Source organism: Notolabrus celidotus, chromosome 3 (assembly GCF_009762535.1).
Source record: "Notolabrus celidotus isolate fNotCel1 chromosome 3, fNotCel1.pri, whole genome shotgun sequence".
Lineage (NCBI taxonomy): Eukaryota > Metazoa > Chordata > Actinopteri > Labriformes > Labridae > Notolabrus > Notolabrus celidotus.
Genome location: NC_048274.1, coordinates 13,664,454 through 13,688,506, shown reverse-complemented (window position 1 = coordinate 13,688,506; position 24,053 = coordinate 13,664,454). Strand labels below are relative to the sequence as shown.

Genomic DNA, 24,053 nt, shown 5'->3' with positions numbered 1-24,053 from the left:
TATGTGTAGTTTCCACCAATGTTGCACCCTCTACCCCTTTGCAGCTGGGTGTCAGTAATGGACATAAGTTCTCACAACATGGAGTGTGATACAAGGAGAATAGGCTACAGCAGGCTGACACCTGCAATCTGATTATGCTTAACCAGATGTGATTGGCTGCTCAGTAGCAGTCTGGGACAGATTAGTTTTAGTTTGGTGGATACTCTTACAGTTTGACTCAGTCAGATTTATGTCTTCTATCCTGGTTCACAGTCTCTCTGTCTGGCTGAAAACACTGCTCAGTCAGTGCTGTTTTATACGTTGGCTGTGAATATGTTCTTCTCATTGTCCATTTGGAGCAAAGGAGCTTGCTTGAGCACAGTGATGGATGATATGTAAGTGAGGGATAGTGAACGAGAAGCCAGGCTTTTGCACTATAAATGCCCGCTGGACAGATGAACCTCAACTAGGCCCATAGCGAGGGAAAGGAGTTTTAGTACAACAGAAAGAATGTAACCACATACCAAAAGAAGCACATTATTACCAACACTATCTGTGGTTTTGGACTCTTAACTACCCCGCAAATTTCATCTGCAATTTTATGTGTATGATATGCATTTGTTATTACTTAGTCTCAGAATACTACATTTGGCAATACATGCATCCTCTGACATGGAAACCGAAGAAACAAAAGTTTCCACATGTCTCTCCCTGGTTGAGAGACTTCACAGAGCTTTTCTAATTAACTGTGAAAACAAAATAATGAAGGACCCCCTTTTTATATATATAGTTAAGTGAACCATTAAATTTCTTCTTCTTGAAAAAAGATTAAGAGTTGTTTTTGAATATCCCATTGCTTTACAAGGGACCTTCAGATTGGATACTGATACTGCAGATCTAATAATAGCTTCAATGATCACTAAACTCTGTTGAAAGGGTTTTATGCCTTTAAGTGTTTTAAAGTGTTTTTTCCTTTCCTTGCATGATCATTTCTGGATCCTCAGTTATTATTTTAGAGATTTCTTCACATGCATCACCACAGTTGCAAATATACAGTGCATAGCTACAAGAGAGTGAGAGTAAATAAGTTAGAAACAGCAGAAAAAGCCACCCTGACCAATTTGAAGCATTAAGATGAATAATCCAGTGTTTAGAAAGCAAGCAAAGGTCAATTTTCATGCTACTTGCTCAGTAAGCATACAGGAGAGCATATCGAGTCAATTCAGCTGTGCTGCACAGTCAAGAGGGAAGGGCATGCAGGGTCCTTTTCTGCGTTGGTCGGCGATGTAAGGCCAAGTGCTGTTATAAAAAGATTTTCTAGTTTCCACTCAGGAGGCAGATGGTTTTGTTTTTGTTGTAGTGAGCTGATAAACGTGAATTTGATAAGCCAGATAAGGAATTCATATTGTTACAGAAATACTCAGGCATGTATGTTTTTTGTTCATTGTATGCACAGATATGATGTGAATTTGTTTGCTCATTACTCTTGAAAATAAGTAAGTGCTGATGAACACCAGATATCCTGCAGTCTGTTTCAGGAAACATTGATGTAGATGATGTAGGTATCTTATGGACAATTTACAAAATAGTGCATCAAGGGTATGTGCAACTGTTAATTATTGAATATTCCCTCTTGCTATAATCTGTAGTGAACAGCAGGTTTTTTGTAGCAGGAAACCTCTCCTTTTTTGGCTACGTTTCAGAGATATTGTTAAGAAAGTTGTCAACCTCTGTGTGCCTGTTTATTGAGAGCTGTCTGGAAACGAGCTCTTCTCATGGAGATGCTAAATACTTCACACACTTGGGAAACTTTAGTTGGGCCACATATTTGTGCGATTTGTGGAAAGGAGAACACAGTGAATGTGTTTGAATCCATGTCACAGGTCGTTGTCAGTCTAACAGACAGGCCAGCACTGAGAGGTTTACTCGATTTAAGGAGGCACAGAGGCCAGAAAGGCAGCCAGAATTAGGAAAAATAGCCTCTGTTTTGTCATGTTAAACTAGGCAAAAGAATCTAATTGGGTGGGGGAAAAGGAATGCCAATACCGTCTTTGTTTAAGGGCCCTCTGCAGTCACTTTGCTGGAGCCATTGTGCATTGACCACAATAGCATTAGTTTGTGCTCTGGGTCTGGGCTCTTCTTTTCTTCAGCCCTCTGCAGTCAGCTCCTGTCCGTTCCACTCTGTCTCCACGCTTCACTTCCACGCTCCACCAGGGCTCAGGATGGGACCCTGAAACATGCCCCCCATTGAGATTACCACAACCTATCCCCTCCTGTATTATCCCACCATCATCATTCTCAATTCTTCCTGTTCTGCTGTCTAATCCACGCTATTAAAGAGGTCAACATAAAAAGAGGGTTGCTTTGTTTGATGCTCAGTTTGGATCCAAGAGGAGAAATCTTTATATTCTTATTTTCTCATTTTTCGGTTTATTTAAAAAATATAAAGCGTAATGAAACATTAGTGTTTTCAGTTATTTTCTTCTCACATGTTGCCTTTCAGCTAAGTGACTGACTGTTTTTTGAAGAGACCTTGCTTGGTGGTGGTTCAATGATGAAAATGACTGTCAATGGGCAACCACTGGAGTATATCCCAGTTCTTATTATGATTCCTCTTAACTCAGTGTTTTTTCATCTTGGAGAAGGGAGGGGGGGGCTCTTTGAATTAGCACTTGAGCCATACTACAAAGAAGAGCACTTACCTTTCATAATGTCTTCTCCAAGAAATTCGTATGTTGCTTGGTGACCAAAGCTGCTACTTATAGAGGATTATAATGCACAAGAGGTAAAGCTACATTTGTGGCCTTAGCATGGTATAGAAAGCAGATGTAAACCCCCAATAAATATTTTTTGAATGCATGTGTCATAAAGGAAATGCAGCAAATAACAGACAATAGCGGGTGAAAGCATGATAGCTCTTGGTGGAAGGACCTTTTGTTACTATCTTTCTTGGCTCTGTATGCAAATCGTCTGAGAACTAGCCTCAATATATTTAGTGCTCTGTTAATGGCTCCATGCCTTGTGAAGGTGTAATCATGCGTGATAAAAACCGAGCCCAAGTTACTAACCTAGGAGCAATCTTGTGTGCATTAAAGTGTCCTTTTTTTGTTCCAGAGGTCATTCATAACTTGGTCGCGTTGTTGATGTACGGTGAAAGATATTGATTGATTAATGCATTAAGTGCTCACAATCCATTAGGTTCTGTGAAAGGGACTGGAGTGAAGACTTGCTCTTTCTCTCACTGTGTATTTTCACCTCTCCCTGCTGTTCAAAGGGCATCATTTTTATGCTGCCAAAGTTTAAGGGACAAAAGCCTGAATATCTGCCAAATAATGCATTCAAAAGAACATTGCTTCTCATGAGTGTCAGTTCAATTACTCTGAAAAGCCTGACAAGGAATTGCTCTTGCATTAGCCTTCTGTTCATTGACCCAAAAGGAATATGTTGTTCATAGTCTTCACCTACTGTAAAACACGCATACTTCAGCATCTGAAAGTAAAGATTTACTGTCTTCTGTGCGGTATAAAGAAAGGGAGATATTTATTTTGGACATAAGGTAACTGAATGTGCTATTTACCACTTCTCATTGATGACAGAGTGACTGCTTTTCAGCTCTCCGGCTGTTTTGAGCCGATTCTGTCAGTTCATTTACTTAATCAGAGCAGATACAAACTTTCAGTACTGTCTTCGGATAGGGTTTTTAAAAGCAAGGGTCATGGGGTTTCCTCCTTACTACTTCGTGACAAGGAATAGGAGACCTTTATCGCCCAGGCCCTGAGCAGGAGAGTCTGAGAAAGGGGCCTGAGAGTCAGTCATTACCTTAGAAACATGGACTGCATTAGAGATTCATAACAGTGTGCCATCTCTGCACCTTTCATCTCCACCAGGGCCAGCTCCATTAGGATCTTTTATCTTTGTGCTGATGGCTGCTCTTGATAATGGGGCTGCCGAGAAATCCCAAAAAGTAAAGACTCAACTCTGACACTGTTGGCCCTCCCTTTCTTCAAGGAGTACATCAGAGTACAGTACAAGATGCATGCACTCTTATTTGCAGTCTGAGAACCAGGTTTGGAGGATTTTTTTTTCAACTTTTTCTTTTAGAAGTTGAAATCCATCAGTGAAGTTCAGTTAATGGTTTGTGGGCTGATGTTTTTGTTGGGGATACAGACAGAAATGCATTTTTTAACAGCAAAACTGCAATTGTACATTTCCCTTTATTATTCCAGCCATCAATCAGTGCGTCTTAGCTTCCCACATGATTGGTAAAGTTTTTTAAGGTCAAGTTGTAGTCAAATATTAGCACGCTTTTCGCTGCTAATCCCATAAAAATGCATTAACAATATCCCATGCAAAGCCTCATTGAAAACTTTGCTTTCGGGCAGACAAACACAACTGCATAATGGTATAGTAATTCATGCAAGCCAATGTTTTTCAAATGTTACAGTAATTATGAAAAATATTCTTACTTTTCCCCTACATACCCGCAGCAAAGCAAATCTCATTTCCAAGGCAAAGCGGGGAAGGAACACACTGAATAATCATTGTGTTTAATGCTCTGGTCATAATCCCAGGTTTTATGATGGTTTTCTAATGATTTTCTAATGATGTTAAATATTAGTAGAGAGTACAGCCATAATTTGAACACAGCGGTCGTTTTTTCAACGCTCTATCAGCACACCCGATTGCGACTACAATGAATATTGCACAGGGAATGAGATTTAAGAGCCATCCCTTTTGGTGTTTTATTTTGCTGTCTCCTCATCTGCCATAAATCCTCATTGCTGTGCTCTTGAAGCCTCCTGCCTTCCCCAGGTGGGAATACAATTAGGTGCAGGGGCCATTTCATTCAGTGCCACTGTCTGTCCACCGCAGTCATTCGTAAAAAAAACGGTGGAGCTGTCCCAGTGGAGAAAACAGAGGACTCCTGGGAAATATAAAAAACAGGGGAAGAAGAGGGAGAGAAACAGAGAAGAAAATAGCAGGGAGACGAGCACAAAGAAGGGAGAAAATCTCCAGAATTGCTGTCAGAGGAGATACAAGCTTGGCCTCTGATGAGTGACAATATTGAGCAAAATATGTATTGCACACAAAGGCTTTGTCTCCTTCCTGAGCCTTTTCAATGAATTACACCTCTCCACCCCCTACCCCCAGCTTTTTAATTAAATGGCTGCAGCTCCATCTCTCTATCCGTAGCTCCCCATTACAGAGGCTAGATAAGGGATTGCTATCTGTAGCATGTTAAGAAAGGCTGCTGGGCAGCCAAGCCTCATGAAATTTGTCACAAGATCTCATTTTCCTCATTGCCAGACGTGATGCTTATAATTGATGTGGAGGCAGCAGTAATTTATTGGCCGTCCGCAATTATCATCCCCTTCTAGCAGGGGGATGTGACTGCAATTTATAAGTGTGTGCGTGTGTGTGTGTGTTGTTTGTGTGTGTCTGGGGTTTGCGGCCTGACTTTGTATTGTATAAATTAACACAAAAACATGTTTCTCCTTATTGCATGGTAAGTGTGGATGTGTGTGTGCCACTCAAGAATGCAAATTAATGACAGGCTCCATATCATAAACAATATGGGGCCTGTAATAGCAGCCATGTTCAGCTGAGGTGTCGAGGCTGTCAGAGTGCCAGCTGGACTTTCACACACAGCTAGGGGGTGGACGAGCAACCAGAAGCTTGGGAGGTGGGTGGATGGGTATGTGGGAGAGGGGGGTCAGAGAGGGTGGGCCAGAGGGGGCTGGTGCCGCAACCCTTTGTCCAAAGCTCCTCCTTATGTCTTTAGCGTTTGTTTTCACATAGTAAAAACAATGACAATGAGGGTAGATTGTTTATAATGTTGCTGTCTGAATACCAAGACTGTCAGACTTAATGAAGTCAGTCAATTACTAGTTTATTTTAACCCAAAAACAATTTCTCCTTAAAACTTTTTTACTGGCAATCTTCATAAAAAGAAAAGCACATCGTTTCCAGGGGCCATTTACTACTATGATACTAATGACAAAGTGAATGGAAGTCATACTGGGTAATAGAAAGCTTCTCTCTGTGTAATACACAACCTGAAATTGCTAATGATTTCAAGACACCTCCTTAAATTGGAGTGCAGAGAGTATATTACTTTCTCTGTGCTGTTCATACCATTACAGTCAAAAATAAAACATTTTCACATTGCCACATGATCTGCAAAGACACTGCATTAATCAAATCTGCATTCATTAACCTAGGAACATCATTAGTGGTATCAAGGCAGCACTTGAGCTTCTTTGTATTATATGTGTAATGTGAACCCAGCAGGCTGAGGACAGTGTGCTACAGTCAGTGTTATCCACACATTAGTGGATTAATGGTGGCTGGGGTTTTCTTTGGTGTGGGTCTCTCCATTTTTGCCTTTATGCACGATTCATTCTCAGAGTAACATATTTTAAAGGGATTATAAAAAGAATACTTTCCGGGCTTTTAAGGCCTAGTAAGTTTTGTTGTTCTGTTGCCTTAGTAATAACTAATAAGTCTCATGTTCTATGACATGTTCAAGTATTTTGCACTTGCTAATACACTCTGCTCTGTAGACAAATACTAGATTTAGTGGTGCACAGATTTTCCTGTTGCACAGCGGTGATCTCCATGGACAGAGTGGATTGCTGTCATGCCATGGCGCGGAAGAGAATGAGGAAGATGAGGGCTGTCACCAGCAGCCACTCTGAGCATGCTCCCTTTGTCTGGGGAAATGGAACCTGTTTGTTTTGTCTACCTGCACGCCTGTTGTGTGCAGTTGCCAAATTAGACTTTCAAATCAAGAAGCCAGTGGGAGACCAAGACTCTAGTTTTCTCCTTCCCTTTAATAATCATCCCTGTTTACTCTTCAGGGAGTCATCTTTATATATTTTTTTCTTAAATGCACCCTCTAAGCAGGGAGAGTGTCTTTAATAAAGCAAGCAGGCAGAGCGCCATTCCCAACATGTGAATTGCACAGGAGAGAATTGAGAGATGGAAGCAATAGAGGGAACACCGGAGGAGGGAGGGGGGAATGGGGGCTGCTGCCTCTGCACCCTTCATGCTATTATCTTTATGGCATAGCAAAACATGCTTCAGGCAATCAGCATGAAATTGTTAATTGCTCAGCCCACTTGTGTGTTGCTCAGGGGACAGAGGCCTTTAAGAGGTCCCGCAGTGAGTGAGTATGGGGTGTCCGACTAACTGCCTGAACGTCTGGTCTCTCACATGATGCAAAACACAGACTAGCAAACGTGTTGTGTCCCTTACTCTCAGTAACCTTCACAGAAATGCAGTAGAATTCACTGGAGGCATTTTCCATGGAGCATTTATAACTTATTGTTGTTACAAGAGCGTGTGCCTGTCAAACAAAATTTTGTTGCATTGTTATCGCCATAGCTTGGATTGTTGAATGATGTGTAATCACAGTGGGGTAAAGTTACAGTCTTTAACATGTGAACCGTGTGACAGTCTTGCCTATCTTAAAAAAACACGTCTGACTGACATGTACAGTTTGTCAACACAATCAGCCTTTGTTTGTTTTCTCTGTCATATTCAGGGAGCCACAGGTGTAATGAAACCTCATCCTATACAATGACATTTATAGTAACAAACTGAGAGATGAAGCCTCCTTTATGTCCTGAGGATGATCATCACAGTGAGCAATGTGATTCAACGCAAAACACAATCTCACCTCTCCTCACTGTTCAGTGTTCACCTCTCACCTCCAAAGAAGAGACTCCAGAGGAATATATGCAAGACAACTTCCCAAAGCGAACACCATCCCTCCCTTTACATGCTCCGTCAGAACATAATGCCCCTCCTGTTTGGCTATCAGTTTTGTTCCTGTTTGGAAGAGAGGGAGAAAGAGCAAGGTTACACGGGGCGTCATATTAATGGGGCCTGTCATGCGCGTTGATCGTCTTAGGCGTGGAGGAGGATGAGCGCTCAAAAGGTGTTGTCTTCAAATAGGATTTCTGCAAGTGAGACATCCTCGTTGGGTGATATCCCCCTCAGAGCAGCCACTTTCTTATAGAATGATCTGTTATTAAGCAAATGAAGTGCTGCGGGCCCAACGGTAAATCCCTCCACTTTGTCATGGTGTGCTCTCAGTTATCACACCCTGCTCCCTCATTCAATCCTCATGTTCTACCCATTTCGCCATGTTATACCCAGGAACACCAGCCTTGTATTTGAAGCCAGTCGCCCCTTTGGAGCGTGCCTGATACAAGGAGGATTCCAGGTTGTAATCAATGACTCCTGAAAAGGTGCATTGATCTCGTAGAAAAGAGGAAGTTTGAAACTAAGCAGGCTTTCCCTCCTGAGTAGAAAAAGAGTTGAAGGCACAATTTGTGATACAAATGTCAATTGAGAGAGAGAACCTCTTGTAAATATCAAAGGACTTCGAAGGATGGAATTCTGCGTGCTCTCTAAGATTTACAAAAGCATGAACCATACAAATAGATCATGTATCAGATTAATTAAGTTTGAAGCTGAGAAGCAATAGATATGATTTTATGTTATAACTCATTTCTCAAAATAATTTCAATCAAGTGCAAGTTTCTGATTTTTACAGCATTGTGTCAAATCAGTCTTTCTCTCAGTTGTGTGCATCTTGTATGTTGCTCCTCCTGTGTGCTTCTCCAGGCCTGAAATCCCTCTGACTTCTTTCACTAGTGGCCAGTCAGAGGAATGTTTTCTCCCTCGGCACCCTAACATCACTTTAATCAGTCTACTGTGCAACGACCTCAATTTAAGGGACAATTAGGAAATCCTTTAATAAACTTTGGTTTGACATGGGTCTTTTGTCCCAGCCACACAGATACATGATAGAGGAGAAAGAAGGGGTGATTAGAACGGGGCGGGGTAGACAGGGGGAATGGCAACTGCTAGACAGGAATTGATTGCATTAATTGATATGCCAATATGTAAGCTTGTTACATCCACCATTGCTTAGGATGATGGCTAACAGGTCCTGCTGATCAATGGAACCAATAAAGGCTTCATCCATTAATGAGCAATGTGGTAATTAATGTTATCCCTAAACCAATTACCTCAGGCAGTGCATCTACAGGAAAGCGCAGCAAATAGTCCAACCAGGTTATCTCTTTTATACTTGTAGTGAGTTTCTCATGCTGCCTCTTTACTCCGAGTTAACGTGGCTGTTAAGCTGCACTCTGGCACAGACTATAATAGAAAGTGCATTGGAAAAATATATTGTGAGGAGATTGCAAAACTTATCACAAAATAATGAAAAATAAGAAAAGTCTTATTTAATGTTGTACTTGAATGGCACTATATTATGTGTTGCCTCAGCCTTTAAGTTACCGAACCACTTCAGAGGTCATAGCCTCATGTTCTAGTGTAATCTAATTGGCCTTTTATTCTGAGATTCAGGCCTTTAGAGGTGGAACTTTATTGTTTTAGTCGAGAATTAGAGAGAGGTTTCAAATGTCCCTAACTATTCAGGTAACAGAGAACTAGCTAAGTTAACAAAAACATATTGGCCAATAACTCCAGAGACGTGTCATTATTACAGCTCTAATTACACATCTTTACACACAGTCTACTTAATGTGGTAAAGAATATGTCCATAGCGTGTCTGTGTCGCCACAAAAGCCTGATTGTCCTGACAATTGGAACAAAGAGCGAGCCAGAGAGCCAGATCCAAGTAACAAACCACAGCCCTCCATAATAGACACACTGTCTGTACATGAATAATGGCAGGCTTATAAATCAATACTATTGTTTTTGTGTTTAAAGTAAGAATCGTCTTACCTGGAATTCATTACTTGCCTCATTGCTCAACATATGAGCTCCTCTTATCTTCATACAATGCAAGTAGAACAGGGTTTTCTGCACTATAGAGCACAGTTAGTGCTCAGGAACAATTAATGCCTAACTCTGGAAACAATAGAGTGTTAAGTCAATGACCAGTCATGCTGCTTGTCAGGCTCTGCCCTCAATACCATCCTTTTCTCATTTACAGTAAATGCGTTTCACTCATTGAGCATCGCATGACGGCTGCAGTTGGTTTCAGTTAGTTATGCCTGTCCGACAAATGTGTTTGCTTTGCCTTGTAATGCTCAAGCATCACGTATATATATATTCTTTTTTAGTGTTTCATCTACATTAACATGATTGAATATTGCAAACTCTGTGTATTCTTATATATTTCTTTTGTTCACTTTTTAAAGGAGAGCTCTTTTTTTACTTATTCTTAGGCCTTCAACTTTTCCTACCTGAACAGATGAAACAATCTAAAAAACAGAACTACTTGTTAGATAATGAATTATTAGTAAAGACAAGCCTTGTAGAACGAAGTCCGGTCTATATAATGGGTGTTGTAGAAGTGCAGAAAGACCCATCTGTCTCTCCACCTATTATCCGAAGCCTTAATCGGGACTTACAGCAGGGCAGGCTAAATAAACAGTAAGTAAGTTGTCTTGGGTAGAGGAACGTCAATGCCTGCAACTTGCTCAAGCCTTTGCTCTGAATAGTTCTGTATTGACCCCTCAGGACCCCCCGAGAATTCCCTAATTGAAAATTAATATTGAATCAATGCCGCGGGCCATTTGCATATTGATTATAAACATCCAGGAAGGCACCAAGTATGTCTTGGATCAATAGGGCCCTTCTGCAGCAGGCCGAGTGCACTACATCACATGGCAGCTGCCTGCTCCGGAGGTTAATGACTGCTGCTTGTTAAGAAGCTCTTGTCAGGTAGAATCCAGCCGCAGGGTCTGTCTGCCACAGCTGGCAGCAGTTGAACGGTGGAGTGTGAAAAAGTACATATAGATGCAGCAGATGAAGGAGAAACATGGGATTTGGTTTAGCTCTTTATGTTTTAAGCAACACTGAGACCAAGTTAATCTCTGCATTAGAAACTTGTAAGCATCACTGTTATCCTTATCACCCTGAGTTCCTACCCTCTGAGCTCTCTTCTGTTGTTTGCATTTCTTGGTCTTGGCACCCTAGCTCTGAACCCTGACCACTCCACAACACCCACCATAAAATACTGCAACCATGTGTGTTTGTACAGTATATATGTGTGTGTGTATAAGACAGGATAAGGAAGGGAGGCTGATCAAAGATAACACCAACTATTTCCAGCCCCTGAAGGGAAAGAAAACAATATTAGGTAGATCAAAAAGACCTTTTTTTAATTTGAAATGAAACTCTGACTGCATTACAAGACAAAGGAGAGTAAGAATCCTCTACTTTAAGGCACTGATTAAGATTCAACACATACATTCCTCTCCCTAACTCCCTCATAATAGTTTCCACATGGTGAAGGGTTGTGAAGAGGTGGAGGCAGATGGGATGGCAGTGCAGACAATGCTGTGAAATGGTTGGATGCAGATGTAAAGTTGTTCCCATACCATTATTGGCTTTCGATATTACTTCAAATGCAGTATCAACTATTAGCAAGGTACAATACCATAACCTGTGAGAAATTCACTGGTTTCAATGAAGTATTGTGACGAGATAGCATACAACAACAGTATGGTGCTATAAGTGTGTTCTGAGGTAATCAAAACTGGCAGAATACCATCAAACCTGGCTTGTTATCCTTGGAATACTTAGAATCAGCCAACATTTAAGTTGAGATGATATTGTTTTCGGTATCTTTATTTGTATCAGTACCAATATTAGTATCAACTTTGGCATCTCTCTACACAGATGCAGGGAAATTTAAAAATAACTTAGTTCATCATAGTTAGAAGCCTGAGTGTAACCTTGTCCAAAACCCCAGAAACCTCACAGTCTGGTTTAGTTGCAATATTTGCGCCTGGTTTAACTAATGGGTCTCTGTAAAACTGCATGATTCCCTTAGCCCACAGGAGACAGCAGACCTGGTGTGAAGTACATGTGAGAGCAGCTTATCCTCCAGTCTATGAAAAGCAAGGTCTTGAATTAATGCCTCACTGCAGACTGTGTCCATTCTCCCGTCACTACCAACACCCCCCCACCCTAATGCAACACCGTGCACTGGGAGCTTGGGGTCTGGGAGCCGGGAATGGAGTGCCGGGGTCCAGAGAACCAGGCTGCATCTGATTGCTTCATTACAGGCCCTTTCATTGACTTGGTTGCACTGAACTGATGAACTGAGGCAGTGGACAAGAGCACATAATAGGAAGAAATGAATTCTTATCACAGCCTTCTCAGGAGGCTGCTGGTCCTGGCTGGAGCCAACAGAAGCCATGGCTGAATGGAGAGGAAGGGGCTGTATCTGGGTCTATTTATGAGCTAGGAGCAGGATCTAGACTCAGGACATGATGGAGCTATAGGATGCTGGATCAGTACACAAGCGGGGAAATATAAATCCATAGAGGGATATATCATTGTAGGCAGCTTGTTTTAATGATTATTTTGGCGATTGGTGTTTGCTCTCTCCTGGTTACCGACACCCATGGCATAACAGTTTTGCAATTGTTTATTCCAGCAGTCCTCCAGAGGCAGACCTCTGCTAGTTAGAGACACTGCTTTAGGCCCCATAACAGCACCCAAACACCAACCACTGAGATGAATAATTAATTTTGTACCTTATTGGGCCCTCACCCCTAACTCGCCAACCTCAGGCTAATGAGTGAGAAGAGTCTTCTGCAGCAAGGACAATAACTGCGCCCATTATATAAACAACAGCAACACTAACAACCACAGCCACGCATTCCATCGGAACGCAAAATGTGGTATAGCTCAGCACCAATTTAGCAGCAGGCGCTGGTCTCCATAGGGCAGGGGTTATTAATCCCTGACCATGCGTTAGAGGGGCTACGGACTGCACAACTCTGACCGACCTGCTCATTTCCATACCTTTATGCACAGTCAGCACTGAACCAGGGAGGGGGTGGGTGGAAAAGCCCTCGGTTTTATAAATAAATGCTGCAAATGTGACCCTTATACCATTAACAGAACCTGGAAAAGTAAAAGTTACCCTAAATTATGTGATGTTGTGTCATCATATCGCTACAGAAATGTGCATAAATTATATCTATATTAGGTGGAGTCTGCTGACTAGCCGATCAGGTGCAGCACCTACATGCCTGTGCACTCTCCCCTCCTCCCCCTCCTCCTCCTTGCTGCAAAACGTACCCCTCCCCTATCTGCTCGTACCTGTTCACTTGGCACAAAATGGATGCTGCAAAGCCATTTAATTGGCCTCCACTTCAGAATTCAAGGGCATTTGAAATGTCTCTTTAATAATATCTCTTCCCCTACAGAGCTATTCTTGACAGCGTTTGGGGAGAATGAACTGAGTTGCAAACGGCCAGTGGACATCAAACATTTTCTGTGCTCATCCAGAAGATCTTTTGGCCTCAGTGATTGCTACTGGGCTGTCTTATGTTTCCCTTTTTCTTCTTTTTTAGGCATGGGGTAAATGTTACAAGAACAGCATCAGACATACTAGTCATTTTGGTCATTTTAGAACAGCTGGCCATGTTTAAGCCACATCATCACTTCCATTTTTTTCTCCCTTGCCTGTCTCTCCCTCTCCTGTGGCTGAGCCAAAGATAACTGAGTAGCAGGGTTTGACTGTAATCACTCCAAGTCTGCTTCTCTGGAGAGCAGCACAGCGGGCAGCACGGTTCCACCCCTCTAGGAGCTTTCAGCCCACTTTCACAGTATTATGACATGTTCATGAAGAATCGCAACAAGACAAGTTAGAGTACATATAAGCACACATAGAAATGCATAGTTAAGCCACTTTTTTTTTTCTAATAATCAGAAATAGTTAAAAAAGACAAGGAAGAGAGAACAGTTGAGAGCCATTCCAATAATCTGAACAGCATAATTAAATGTAGGCCTGATCTGTCAAGTGTCATTCTGAGCTATTTTTGAGTTCCAGGTAGGATTGAAAGCCAATTTTGCATACTGATTAGTCTGAGATTTACACAGGCGCCATATACCACTGAGATTAGAAGGATAACTAGTTTAAACGATGGTTGAGCTGGTCCATTGCCTCCCATCATTATCTGGCGCTGAGTCTATTTAGTAATTAAGTCTGTAAGGTGTGCACATAATCAAATAAATAAGAAAAGCATTCAGAATTATGTGCTAATAAATTAATACATTACAAGAAGTGAATAAAGGAGCAGCTAATTGCATGAGATGAGTCATTCTCATTAGACCTTTGAGAGGAAATTTCATTATATGCATCAGAAGCCATACTGCCAGATGAAATCCGGTTTTAAAAGTATGCAAATACGACTTAAGTGCTTTGTTAAGAAAACCATAGGAGGCATAACACAACACCCAGTTTCTGTGTAGTTATAAAGACTTGATGTAACTTCTCTTTAACCACTTGTTATCTTTTTAGTGTGACAAGCAGACGTTTTTGAGGACAAAAAAAAATCTATGAAGGGAAACATTTCATATTAATACAGATACAAATGCTGAGCTTTTCCAATGGTCACTGTGCCTTTAAGAGCTTGCAGCTTCTCAGTAGCATTTAGTTCCAGCCTTTTGGGATGTACAATTAAAAATAACTCTCTTGAGGTAGTTTTTTGTAGACTTTATTTTAGATTTAAAATAACCTTTTCCAAATATTGACATATAAATACATCAAATCTTAATTAAGGCAATCTGTGCTCACCAGCTAAGATTATATTAAGTACATACTTAGAACACACCTTGCAGTATTGATATTCACATTTGTTCACTATCTCTGTAACTATTGCTGCGAGGTAAACATAAACTTGGTTAAATGCATCTCCAATAATTGCACTGCAAAGTTAGTTTATTATTTTGTACATAATTACAGTGGAAAACAACCTGCCTATTAAGCCTTTAATGGCAGTAATACTGAAAGCAATTACCATTACTTTTCTGCTCACACTGAAAATAAAGATTTCTCTAAATGAGAAGGATCCTCCGACTACTGCTAAGGCTAATTGTGTGGGGTCTTGTGCAGACATCTGGTTGTACATCATTTGTAAGGGCTAAATGCTGATCAGTTAGGACGGCCTTTACAAGCTGTGTCCTATAAGTGTGTGTTTTTGGGACTGCTCTGCTGCCAGGGAGTCTGATAGCTCTTGAATTATTTATCTATCAGGCTGTTGGACGGTAGTCACGGTGACCCAGGCCCCTCAGTGGTTGTCTGGCGACATCTTGCTCCAACAGTAGCCATTAGCAGACCAGGGTGGAGGTGCTAATGAGCAGGGTGCAGCGAGCATGGGACCAGAGTTTTCTAACCCTCCTATCCATGCTCACATACAGATAGACCCGCCACACCGAGTAGAGACGCACAAAAGATTTACAAAGATCTGAGCGCAGAACTTTTTAATTAGGGGAAAAAACGAGGTTAGAAAAAGAAAAAGATTGAAAAAGAAAGATAGAAACAACCAGCCGTTTTCCTATTAAGGAGAAATGTCAAGCGCGGTGGTGAAGCAATAGTCTGTGTGCATCCCTTTGTTGTCCTCCCTGACATTGAAGGCTAATTTTTCATGGTTATTTGAACTGGAAAATGAAAGAGAGGTTTGCGATTATTTCCTATAAATGACAACACAATTGCATTACGCTTCAGTACAAACACAGAGAGGATATTGCCTTTTCATATTTCATGTGAAAGTAATGGATGGGCTATGCAAAGAGGAACAGAAAGAAAGACAAATGGTGAAAGAAAGCTCCCCGTGTTTGATTTGTATTAGAAACCGAATGGATAGAGGTGGCACAAGTTTTTTTCAATAAGTGGTAGCACTCTCATGGATGTTTTAAAGTGCTTGTGCAGTGTAATCATTGGATTTCTTTAGCAATTAGCTTTGAGCAACCAGCCGGAGTGGTTGTTAGAGGAAAAGTTGCTCAGTGTATCCACTGCAATCTCTGCTAGACAAATATACTGTACATCCAAAGTCATGTCCTACATACTCCGTCTGCATGAACTTATGTACGACTATGTGCTGAAATAAAAAAGGTAAGAAAAAGATGAAACATGAGCCCTGTACCTCTCCTCTGAACTGTGAGACATCTGAACTTAGCAAGCCAAACTTTGAGAGAAAACACATCAATGATTCTTATATTTTATATTTTAAATAAATTGATTAGCAAAATTGGTATTCATGACCATGTCGGATTCTGTTTTATCTGGGTGCACGCTTTCATAAACAAACAGCCGGTTAGACCCTGAGCATTGGTTGGAGGCCAGGAGGCAAGATCACCATCAAGGAGGATGGCAGACCAGCCCACTCTGGAGGGGCATGCTGAGAAATGTGTTTGTGTACTTTAACTTTACAAAGATTGAAGCGGCGGCAGGAAAGCCTCTGTCGGCAGGACTCATGTAAATAGGACCCATGTGGGAGCTGTGAGCCGGACTCCCAACACGCGCCGTGGTAGGCGCTACATACATCCAACCATGGCAACATTGATTTTCTGAGCTAATACCTCCACAGAACAGTCCACAGGCAGATGGATGCACTACAAAGATATGCAAATGGTGCATTCGATAAATCGACAGGGAGAGATCTTTTTCAGACAGTCCACTGTACTGGTCTGCGGTGCCTAAAAGGGGAGATAAACAGATAAGTACCTGTTAATAGACACACACACATACACAAGTGTGAGCGCTCAGACAAACATACACGCTCCAGCCCGCCTGTTACCTGGGAAAACTCAGATCGATAATAGAATTTAATGTTAAGCAGAACCTCTTCAGAAAAGCACATCAAATAAAAGCTCCAGTTCTAGATTTAATATGAAAGTGCTATTTTTAATGTGGCAGACCATATTTTTTAATTTTCAAGGTTTCCTTCAAGAAATCTTTTTTGCACTATATATCCTGTGTATAATAAAACAAACTGTGGGTATAGTCATATTCAGCGCGCTTATTAGTCAGATATGAAACAAAAGCTGCCGGGTGTATGTCATATATAATAGATGTGGGCTGCCTTGTTAAGCCCAGCAGGCTGTATGTGGCTGTGTCTCTGTGGAGGGAGGCTCTGAAGCTCGCTGTACCTGGTAATTAAAGAGAGTTTGTGGCAAAAGCCAAACATCAGGAGAGATGAGCTATGAACAAAAGAGCTGTGACAGTTTCAGGTTATGTGATTTTTGTGTCCCTTTTTCGCCAAATGAAAAATCAATACATTTTCCGGGTTATACATATTCAGAGTGTCCACCGTGCTTCCGCCCTGATGGGGAGAGAGAGGAGGGAGAGGAGGGGGAAGTGGGGGCTGAGGGCTTGAGTGGGGGGAGTAGCCTGTTCGTCTGTCATAACTGTACCATCGCATTTTCCAACCCACTGGTGAATATTTCAGTGTTGATGTGATTGCCCTTCATGACAGCGGTGATGCCTTTTTTTTTTTTTATCAGACACCCCTTCAGCCACCCCCACCCACACTCCCATCAGCCCTCCCCAATTCTGTTTGGTCCCTTTGAATAGCCGCAAATAGGTGAAGGCATTGTAGTGTGAGCTAGTGGAGAAAGAAAAAGATGCATTAATAAAAGGAGGTTGATTCAAGAGGAGGCAGCATGGCGGGGGGTGGCAGAGAGGCAGAGTGACTCTTTGTGCAGGACAATGTCCCTCAGGCAGGGTAGATGGAAGAGCGCTGCCCAGTGATGTTTTTGCCCCCTATACGGGCTTTTAGTCCACCGTGCTAGCCGGGAAAAGTACAGCCTGCATCCTCCATTGTGGATGTAATATGTGTTAGCAAGTGGCCATCATCTCAGACATTCAAGAAAGTCAAGGAAGTGTGCTGTATGCGTGTGTGTGTGTGTGTGTGTGTGTGTGTGTGTGTCTGTGTGTGGTCTGTGTGTGTGTGTCTGAGAGTGTGTGTTGTGTGTGTTTGTGTCAGCTGGGGCAGAAGAGTGAGCAGTCCCTGAATGCTCACTCCCTGTGTAGTCGCATTAACCCAGATCTTCCTCTCCTTCATCACTCAAGTAAAACACAAAGAGAGGAGAAGTAGAGCGGCACTTACTTTATCCACTTTATTTGTAATGTATCTAAACATGCCATTATCACCAGAAGTATTTCTAATTAGTGTAATTTCCCAGGAGGTAACACTTAGGGGAAAATATTTAATACATGGTGCTAACAGTTCCTAATTTACTAAGTATCAAGAGCGGAAATTAGCAATCAAATTAGCAAATGTTGAATTTTTTTTCTCCTGAAGAATACTTTGAAAAATATGACTTCTATCTTTGTTTCTCAATGACCTGAGTGTCCTTTTTGAAGGCCGGTGACTCCGAAAGGCATGTGGGATCACATTGAGTGTTGTGTTTTGGACCTGTGGGGCTGTTCTGATGAGCAGGCACCACTAGGAGAACAAGCATTGTGTTGGAGGAGGAGGGTGTCGTGGTGAAATTGTTCGAAGGCAGTGTGAGCGATCACTGCTGTTTGTGATTAACTCGCTGTTTTAACTTTTCTTAGTTATTAGCTGCCCTAAAATCCGTACCCCTCCTCCATCTCCTCCACCCCCTCTCCTACTCCCCTCCTCTTCATCATCCTCCTCCATCCACTCCCCTCCTGCCCTCAGCCCCATGGAGACACAAAGTATTCATTCACATTTAGATCCTGAGGTCACAGCAGGGCCAGCAGGGAGAGGCCAGTGAATCCCCCCATAGACAGGTCAGGAATCTAACACGTAACTCCGACCAGCAGCGCTGAGGTAGCTCACTCTTCTTCTTTCTTTTCAAAATGTGCAAGTGTGCAGGAGTGAGGGAGAGAGAGAAAGAGGAAGAGAGAGGGAGGAAGGGAGGGTAAAGAGGCAGGCATGCTTTTATTTTGTGAGTGTTAGGTCTAGTGTGAAGGGCTTTTTCTTTTCTTTTACCTCATTGATTCTCATGCTTAATTATCTGTGTTTAACTGCAGGTTTACTCATTTTTAATATTAGTGTTTGCACTTCTCATACACCTAATATGGTAGAGTTTCATAAATGGATACAACTGAAATACAAAAGGTTTGTCATCATGCATTTATATTTTGCCATTCATTTTGAAAGCTCTTTTTGCACAGCATGACACATGTTCACATTGTTACTGCTGACATAAACCACATTTTAACACTGTCTTTTTTTGTAGTCCAGTGGACTGTCTGGTCAATGATAAAACCCTGTTGTGGTTTATTGGTTGTTCATAAGCAAAGTCCCTCTTGTCTCTGGCCAGATTGTGGGCATGTTTTGTTTTGTTGTGGTTTTTAAGAGAGGTAGCGTTTGAGGACATTAGGAGGCTGCTCCTGAGAGCGTGCGTGTGTGTGTGTGTGTTGGTGGGGGTGACATGGGGAGGGAGTGTTATTCTGTGTGTTGTGCTTTTAAAAAAAAAAAAAGAGAGAGGGGGGGGCTTGCGTATGAGGGCACAGAGGTGCTGATATGAGGAGCGGACAATGCATGAAAGCCCTCAGCATGGGTCCTGTGTCTCATTGTCCCATGGTACCCTCCTGTCACTTTCATTTTGCACCCTCTAGTCCAGAGTCAGGCCAACTTTGATATAAGGAAGGGGTGCAAGGGATGATGGGGGGAGCAAGAGGGGGATTTTTAAAAAGAAAAAGTAGGGGAGAAAGATAGAGTCTGTGAAGTGTGAAATAAGATTGCTTTTTATCCGACAGTGCAGCGTTAAAGAAAAGGAAGCTGTCCAGGCCTTGGATAAATCTGGTGGTGGGGGGGCACACACCTCTCTGACATGCAGTACCATCCTGTGACACCTGGTTAAAATGATAACAACAGCCTCAATAATAATCATAATGAGAGTAATGAGAGCTTAGACACACACGGCTTCATCACAAGAGCCCCGGAGAGAAGCAGAGCTCAACCCTCGCTCTGAGCACTCGAGAGCCGGGGAGAGGGAGACGCTCGGCTCAGCCCCCGCGCTGGTTCTCCAGGACTCACGAAAACTGAGAGAGATAGCAAAAACAGTTGCTGACTGAGAAACTGTATATGCAGCCTAAAACAGAGCAGACTGTCACTGCTGTTTGAGGAGGACATTCTCAGGTAGGACTTGAATTCTGTACTTTAAGAAAGGCTGTTATCATCCTAGCGGTGTATTCTGCTGAGGCCGAGCATGCAGGAGGAGGAGCCTGACCTAGTGAAAGATATCTAGAGTGACTATTATTACTTGCTGCTGCTCTTCTCTACAGTCTGGGAAGGAATACTGGAAAGTGCAATGGTTACCATCAATTATTTATCAGGCCGTTTGTGCTTGTCAGTCTGATTAGCATTACTGTAATCACTGCTCTTCAGGGGAAAAGGAAGGCCGCTCTCTCTCATCTGAAGGTAATCTTGCCGTTTTTAGTGTCTCATCTTCACCGGACGCCTCTTGCATAGCATCTGCTTTTGTCATCTCCCACATATTTCTTCCCCCCTTCCTTCTCTGTGTGTTTCTGTCTGTTGCTGCTCAGCCACCCCCCCTTCCCCCCCACCCACCCTCCCTCCTGCACCTCATTAATGTGTGTGAGCGAGATGCTCTCTCCCAGCTTGTATAGAGTGACACCTATGGGCCTGATTAAGCCTCTGCACTCACAGGAAAAGCACAAGAGGAGGAAGACTGCTTAAGCGCTTGTGTGCTACTCCAATTTGTGTGTGTGTGTGTGTGCGTGTGTGTGTGTCTGCGAGATGGTGGATCAGAGAGAAGCATGGACTGTCCCCACTGAGTGACTGGCAGAGCAAAGCTGATATTTATATGCTCAGAACAAATGAGTGTAATCTCTGTGTCGGCAATGGGCTTATTCAGCCTGCATGATTAGATTAATGGAACTGTTTCATATCATTGTATTAGGACGGTTAATGAAGACAATTAATTAGAAGACAACCTTCAGGCTATTGTCCTTTACATGTCACAGATTTGGGTTAGAAATGGCCTGCTGCCATTGCTTTGAGTGTTTCTCCTCATCCATTTCCAGAGTTAATCTATGGCTACAGTTTTAGTGTCTCTTCCATTTGCATCCTACTCTTAGGCCACTCATGACCTTTCATTAATTATGGCCGGCCTGGCTTTAATCATTCTGTAATACCGTACCAGATGAGAAGAGGAATAGGCTAAGCCATTTGCCACTTAGAGATGTAACACTGCTCCTGGAATTAAATGTCTGCATTTCTGCATAAATTATGGACGGGGCTCTGTGTTGTGTGTGCTAAAAGTGTCACACACGTTGATTAAACATCTAAATAAAGAAGTACAGAAAACAGGAGGAAGAAAAATATCAGTGCATGTGCAAGTATCTGGAGTATGAGTGCAGGAAGTTGGGGGTGGGTACAGGGAAGCTGAATGGCATGAAAATGTTGGCTGTCTATCACAGTAACGTTAAAGCACAAAGTGTGTATTAATGTGTAGGTGGGGAATTAGTCTCACTACAAGTGTCACGTCGCTAAGAAATGACACCTTGCCCCGTTTTTAAAGGTGAAAAAATTTACCTGGGGATTATTTTGTAATCTGAGCACCTATGCAGCTGTACAGTATCCTAATTCTCACACAATTGTGGAGATTTATGCAGGCGGGAGTTAGATGGGATTGTGAGACTCGGCAGGAGATCTCTGTTTTTTCTGGGAATGTTTTAAGATCCGCCGCACCAGCATGGGATGGGCTGCTCCTGATGGAATGCATGGGTTACCTTGGAAACAAAATAGAAACATGGTTAAAAATAAAAGAATGAAATTTATTGATGTGTGTGGGATCCAAGGAACTCTTAAAAATGTTTTGTTTTTTTTACAAGTAGCCATGATCCCTTTTAATATTTTCATTTAAACACAGGATCATTGGATTACAGGATCAGCTTTTAGCAATAATGTGTAACAATGCAACACACATGCCAGTCACTCTGCTCACACAGCTGTTTCCTACAGCATGTGTATCAGCAAGCAGGAAATGGAAGATATTGCTGCTGTCCTTCCAGTAATACAAAGGAGTTTTCCACTGACTTTTTTCCAAACTTAATAACTCCATTTATATAAGCTTGGAGCCTGGTCTGTATTCAGTCAACCTTTTATAAGTAAGATGTTTTTATTTGAGCCTTAGAAATACCTAAATATGTTTAGAGATGTTCCTTAATATCTATTTCTTGTAGTCTACATAGGAGGGGGAAAAAATTATCATACAATGAAATTGTTTGATTTTAATGTATCTTTCTCTTCTTCTACATGACTTCTTTGCATTTCATGTTTTATTCACTCCTCATGGACAGAAACTGATATGTCGTATGATACTCCACCAAGAAGAGTATGCAAATATACTTATGGTCCCAGAATGTGTTCACAGTGTATCTGTGCTAATTACACAGAGCAGAGTTAAAGAACATGATGATCTGCACACAGTGTGTGTAATATTTCATAAGTGACAGGATAAACAGTGAGCGTTGGGATAATGTAGCATCATAAAAGTGGTTTTGGCTGTGGGTAGTCATGTGGTGAGCTCAGATTGGCTGTGTGATGACTGCAGGGCTTGAATACTTGAACAGGATATTTCAGTAGCTGTTGTAGCATTGTCAATATATCAATAGCTCATAGAGCTGAGACCTGAGCATGAAAGCATTTTCTAAAGAGTATTTAAGTACATTTGCTGAGAATTAGCTGACTGGTGTAATAACTGATAGGGCCTATTGACTGCGGCCTAGTTTACTGTTGTCAAATCAATGCTCTTGCATGGAAGTCCCACTACTTTTAAACAAACTTAACAGGCAGAGGGGATGTTCAGGGGGCACTGGAGGGAAATAAACAAGATTGATGCCCTTTTTATTATCTGTTTTTGCTATCTTTTCCTCTGTGTGTTACTTACAAATGGCGTTATCGGATATCCATTGTTTGGACTTCGACGCTTCTAAATGGCCTGATATATCGAGCTGAGGCTTTTAAGGTGGTTACAGGGGATTTCTGCCTTTGACTTGGCATAAAATGCAATGAATTGTGGCTCTAAAAGTTTTAAATATTTATGATTATTTTTTGGCGATAGTGGGATAGGGGGAGTAGTGACATGAGGCATGGATCTGTAAGTAACCTAGCAGATTGCAGCAGGGGACAGTAATGAATGTGTGTGCAAAGGAGAATGTATAGTATAAGGTCCTTCTCTTGAAGAATATAGCTCAGACAATTATTTTTCCATCTGCCCCTTCAGACCAGATGTTTGAATTTTTTTTGCTACAGTTCAATGTCCACATTAAACAGAGGAATCCTTATTTATGTCATGATCGTGGATACATGGAGAAAAATAATACATTTATTTTAAAATCTTCAGTAAAAATATACTTATCTTAACCAGTACATAGTAGATAGATTCATCTCTCTTTAAGTCAAATTATTTTCTATAATTCTTGTCAAAATATCACAGAGATAATCAGACAGCACGGGACAGAAAGCAGGACGCAGATTCTGCCCTCTTTGTCTGCCAGCCTTGCAACTGTGTGTCAGCATATGTAATTGTTGCAAGCTCCTATAGAAAAAAACGCTGCCGTCCCTTTAAGTGCTTCCACCAATTCTGATGGCGTAGTAATTTACATATCCCGTCCTCCCTCCCCCTCCAGGAGAGCTGAGTGAGGATGTGGAGGCTGCTAGTGAGACCACCACAGACCAGGAGGACCAAACCAAAGACAGAGAAAGTGGGGGGGAGAAGGAGCTCACCAAAGGGACAGGTAAGGCCAATATTTACAACACACACATTTATGGAAAACTACACACAGGAAACATGTGGCCCTGCAACTGAATGGTGCTGGACAACAGGCCATTTGTAAATTACATTAAATATATTTAAACAAAATATTGAAAGACCTTAAAGCATTATTCACTTTTTCACAAAACTCCCTAAATCCACTGATGGTTTTCAAAAGCCACACTTTTATCCTGTTGTATTTAGGTCAGGATGAACTATCAATTTAGAGGATATGTTCAGGTGACATGTGACCCATGTATTGTTTTTGCTCAGTACGTGATGTGGAGAGAGGGGGCCTGCATGAGCCATGTGTGTACACATGTGATAGTTCTGCCCCCCTGCTCAACTTGGCTGCACACATAGTCAACACTTACCTGTGTTTAATGTTATCAGATCAGGATGGTTTTATCTGCAGGTCTCTTTATTGACAGGTGGAGGTGGTGAATCCTAAACAGGAGGTTGAGCTAAGAGTGAGGGGGAGGAGCTTTTAGGCCCACACAACCTGTGGTTAAGTGTGGGCTGCATTT

The 24,053-nt window shown here is 41.9% G+C and overlaps 1 protein-coding gene across 1 annotated transcript in view; it reads left to right on the top strand.

The window, feature by feature from the left end:
- Window positions 1-24,053, top strand: part of zfhx3 (zinc finger homeobox 3) — a 333,992-nt gene that overhangs the window by 282,386 nt on the left and 27,553 nt on the right. Inside the window, exon 13 of the mRNA XM_034680500.1 lies at window positions 23,402-23,509. Coding sequence (XP_034536391.1) covers window positions 23,402-23,509 — 108 coding nt within the window. The remainder of the gene's footprint in view (window positions 1-23,401; window positions 23,510-24,053) is intronic.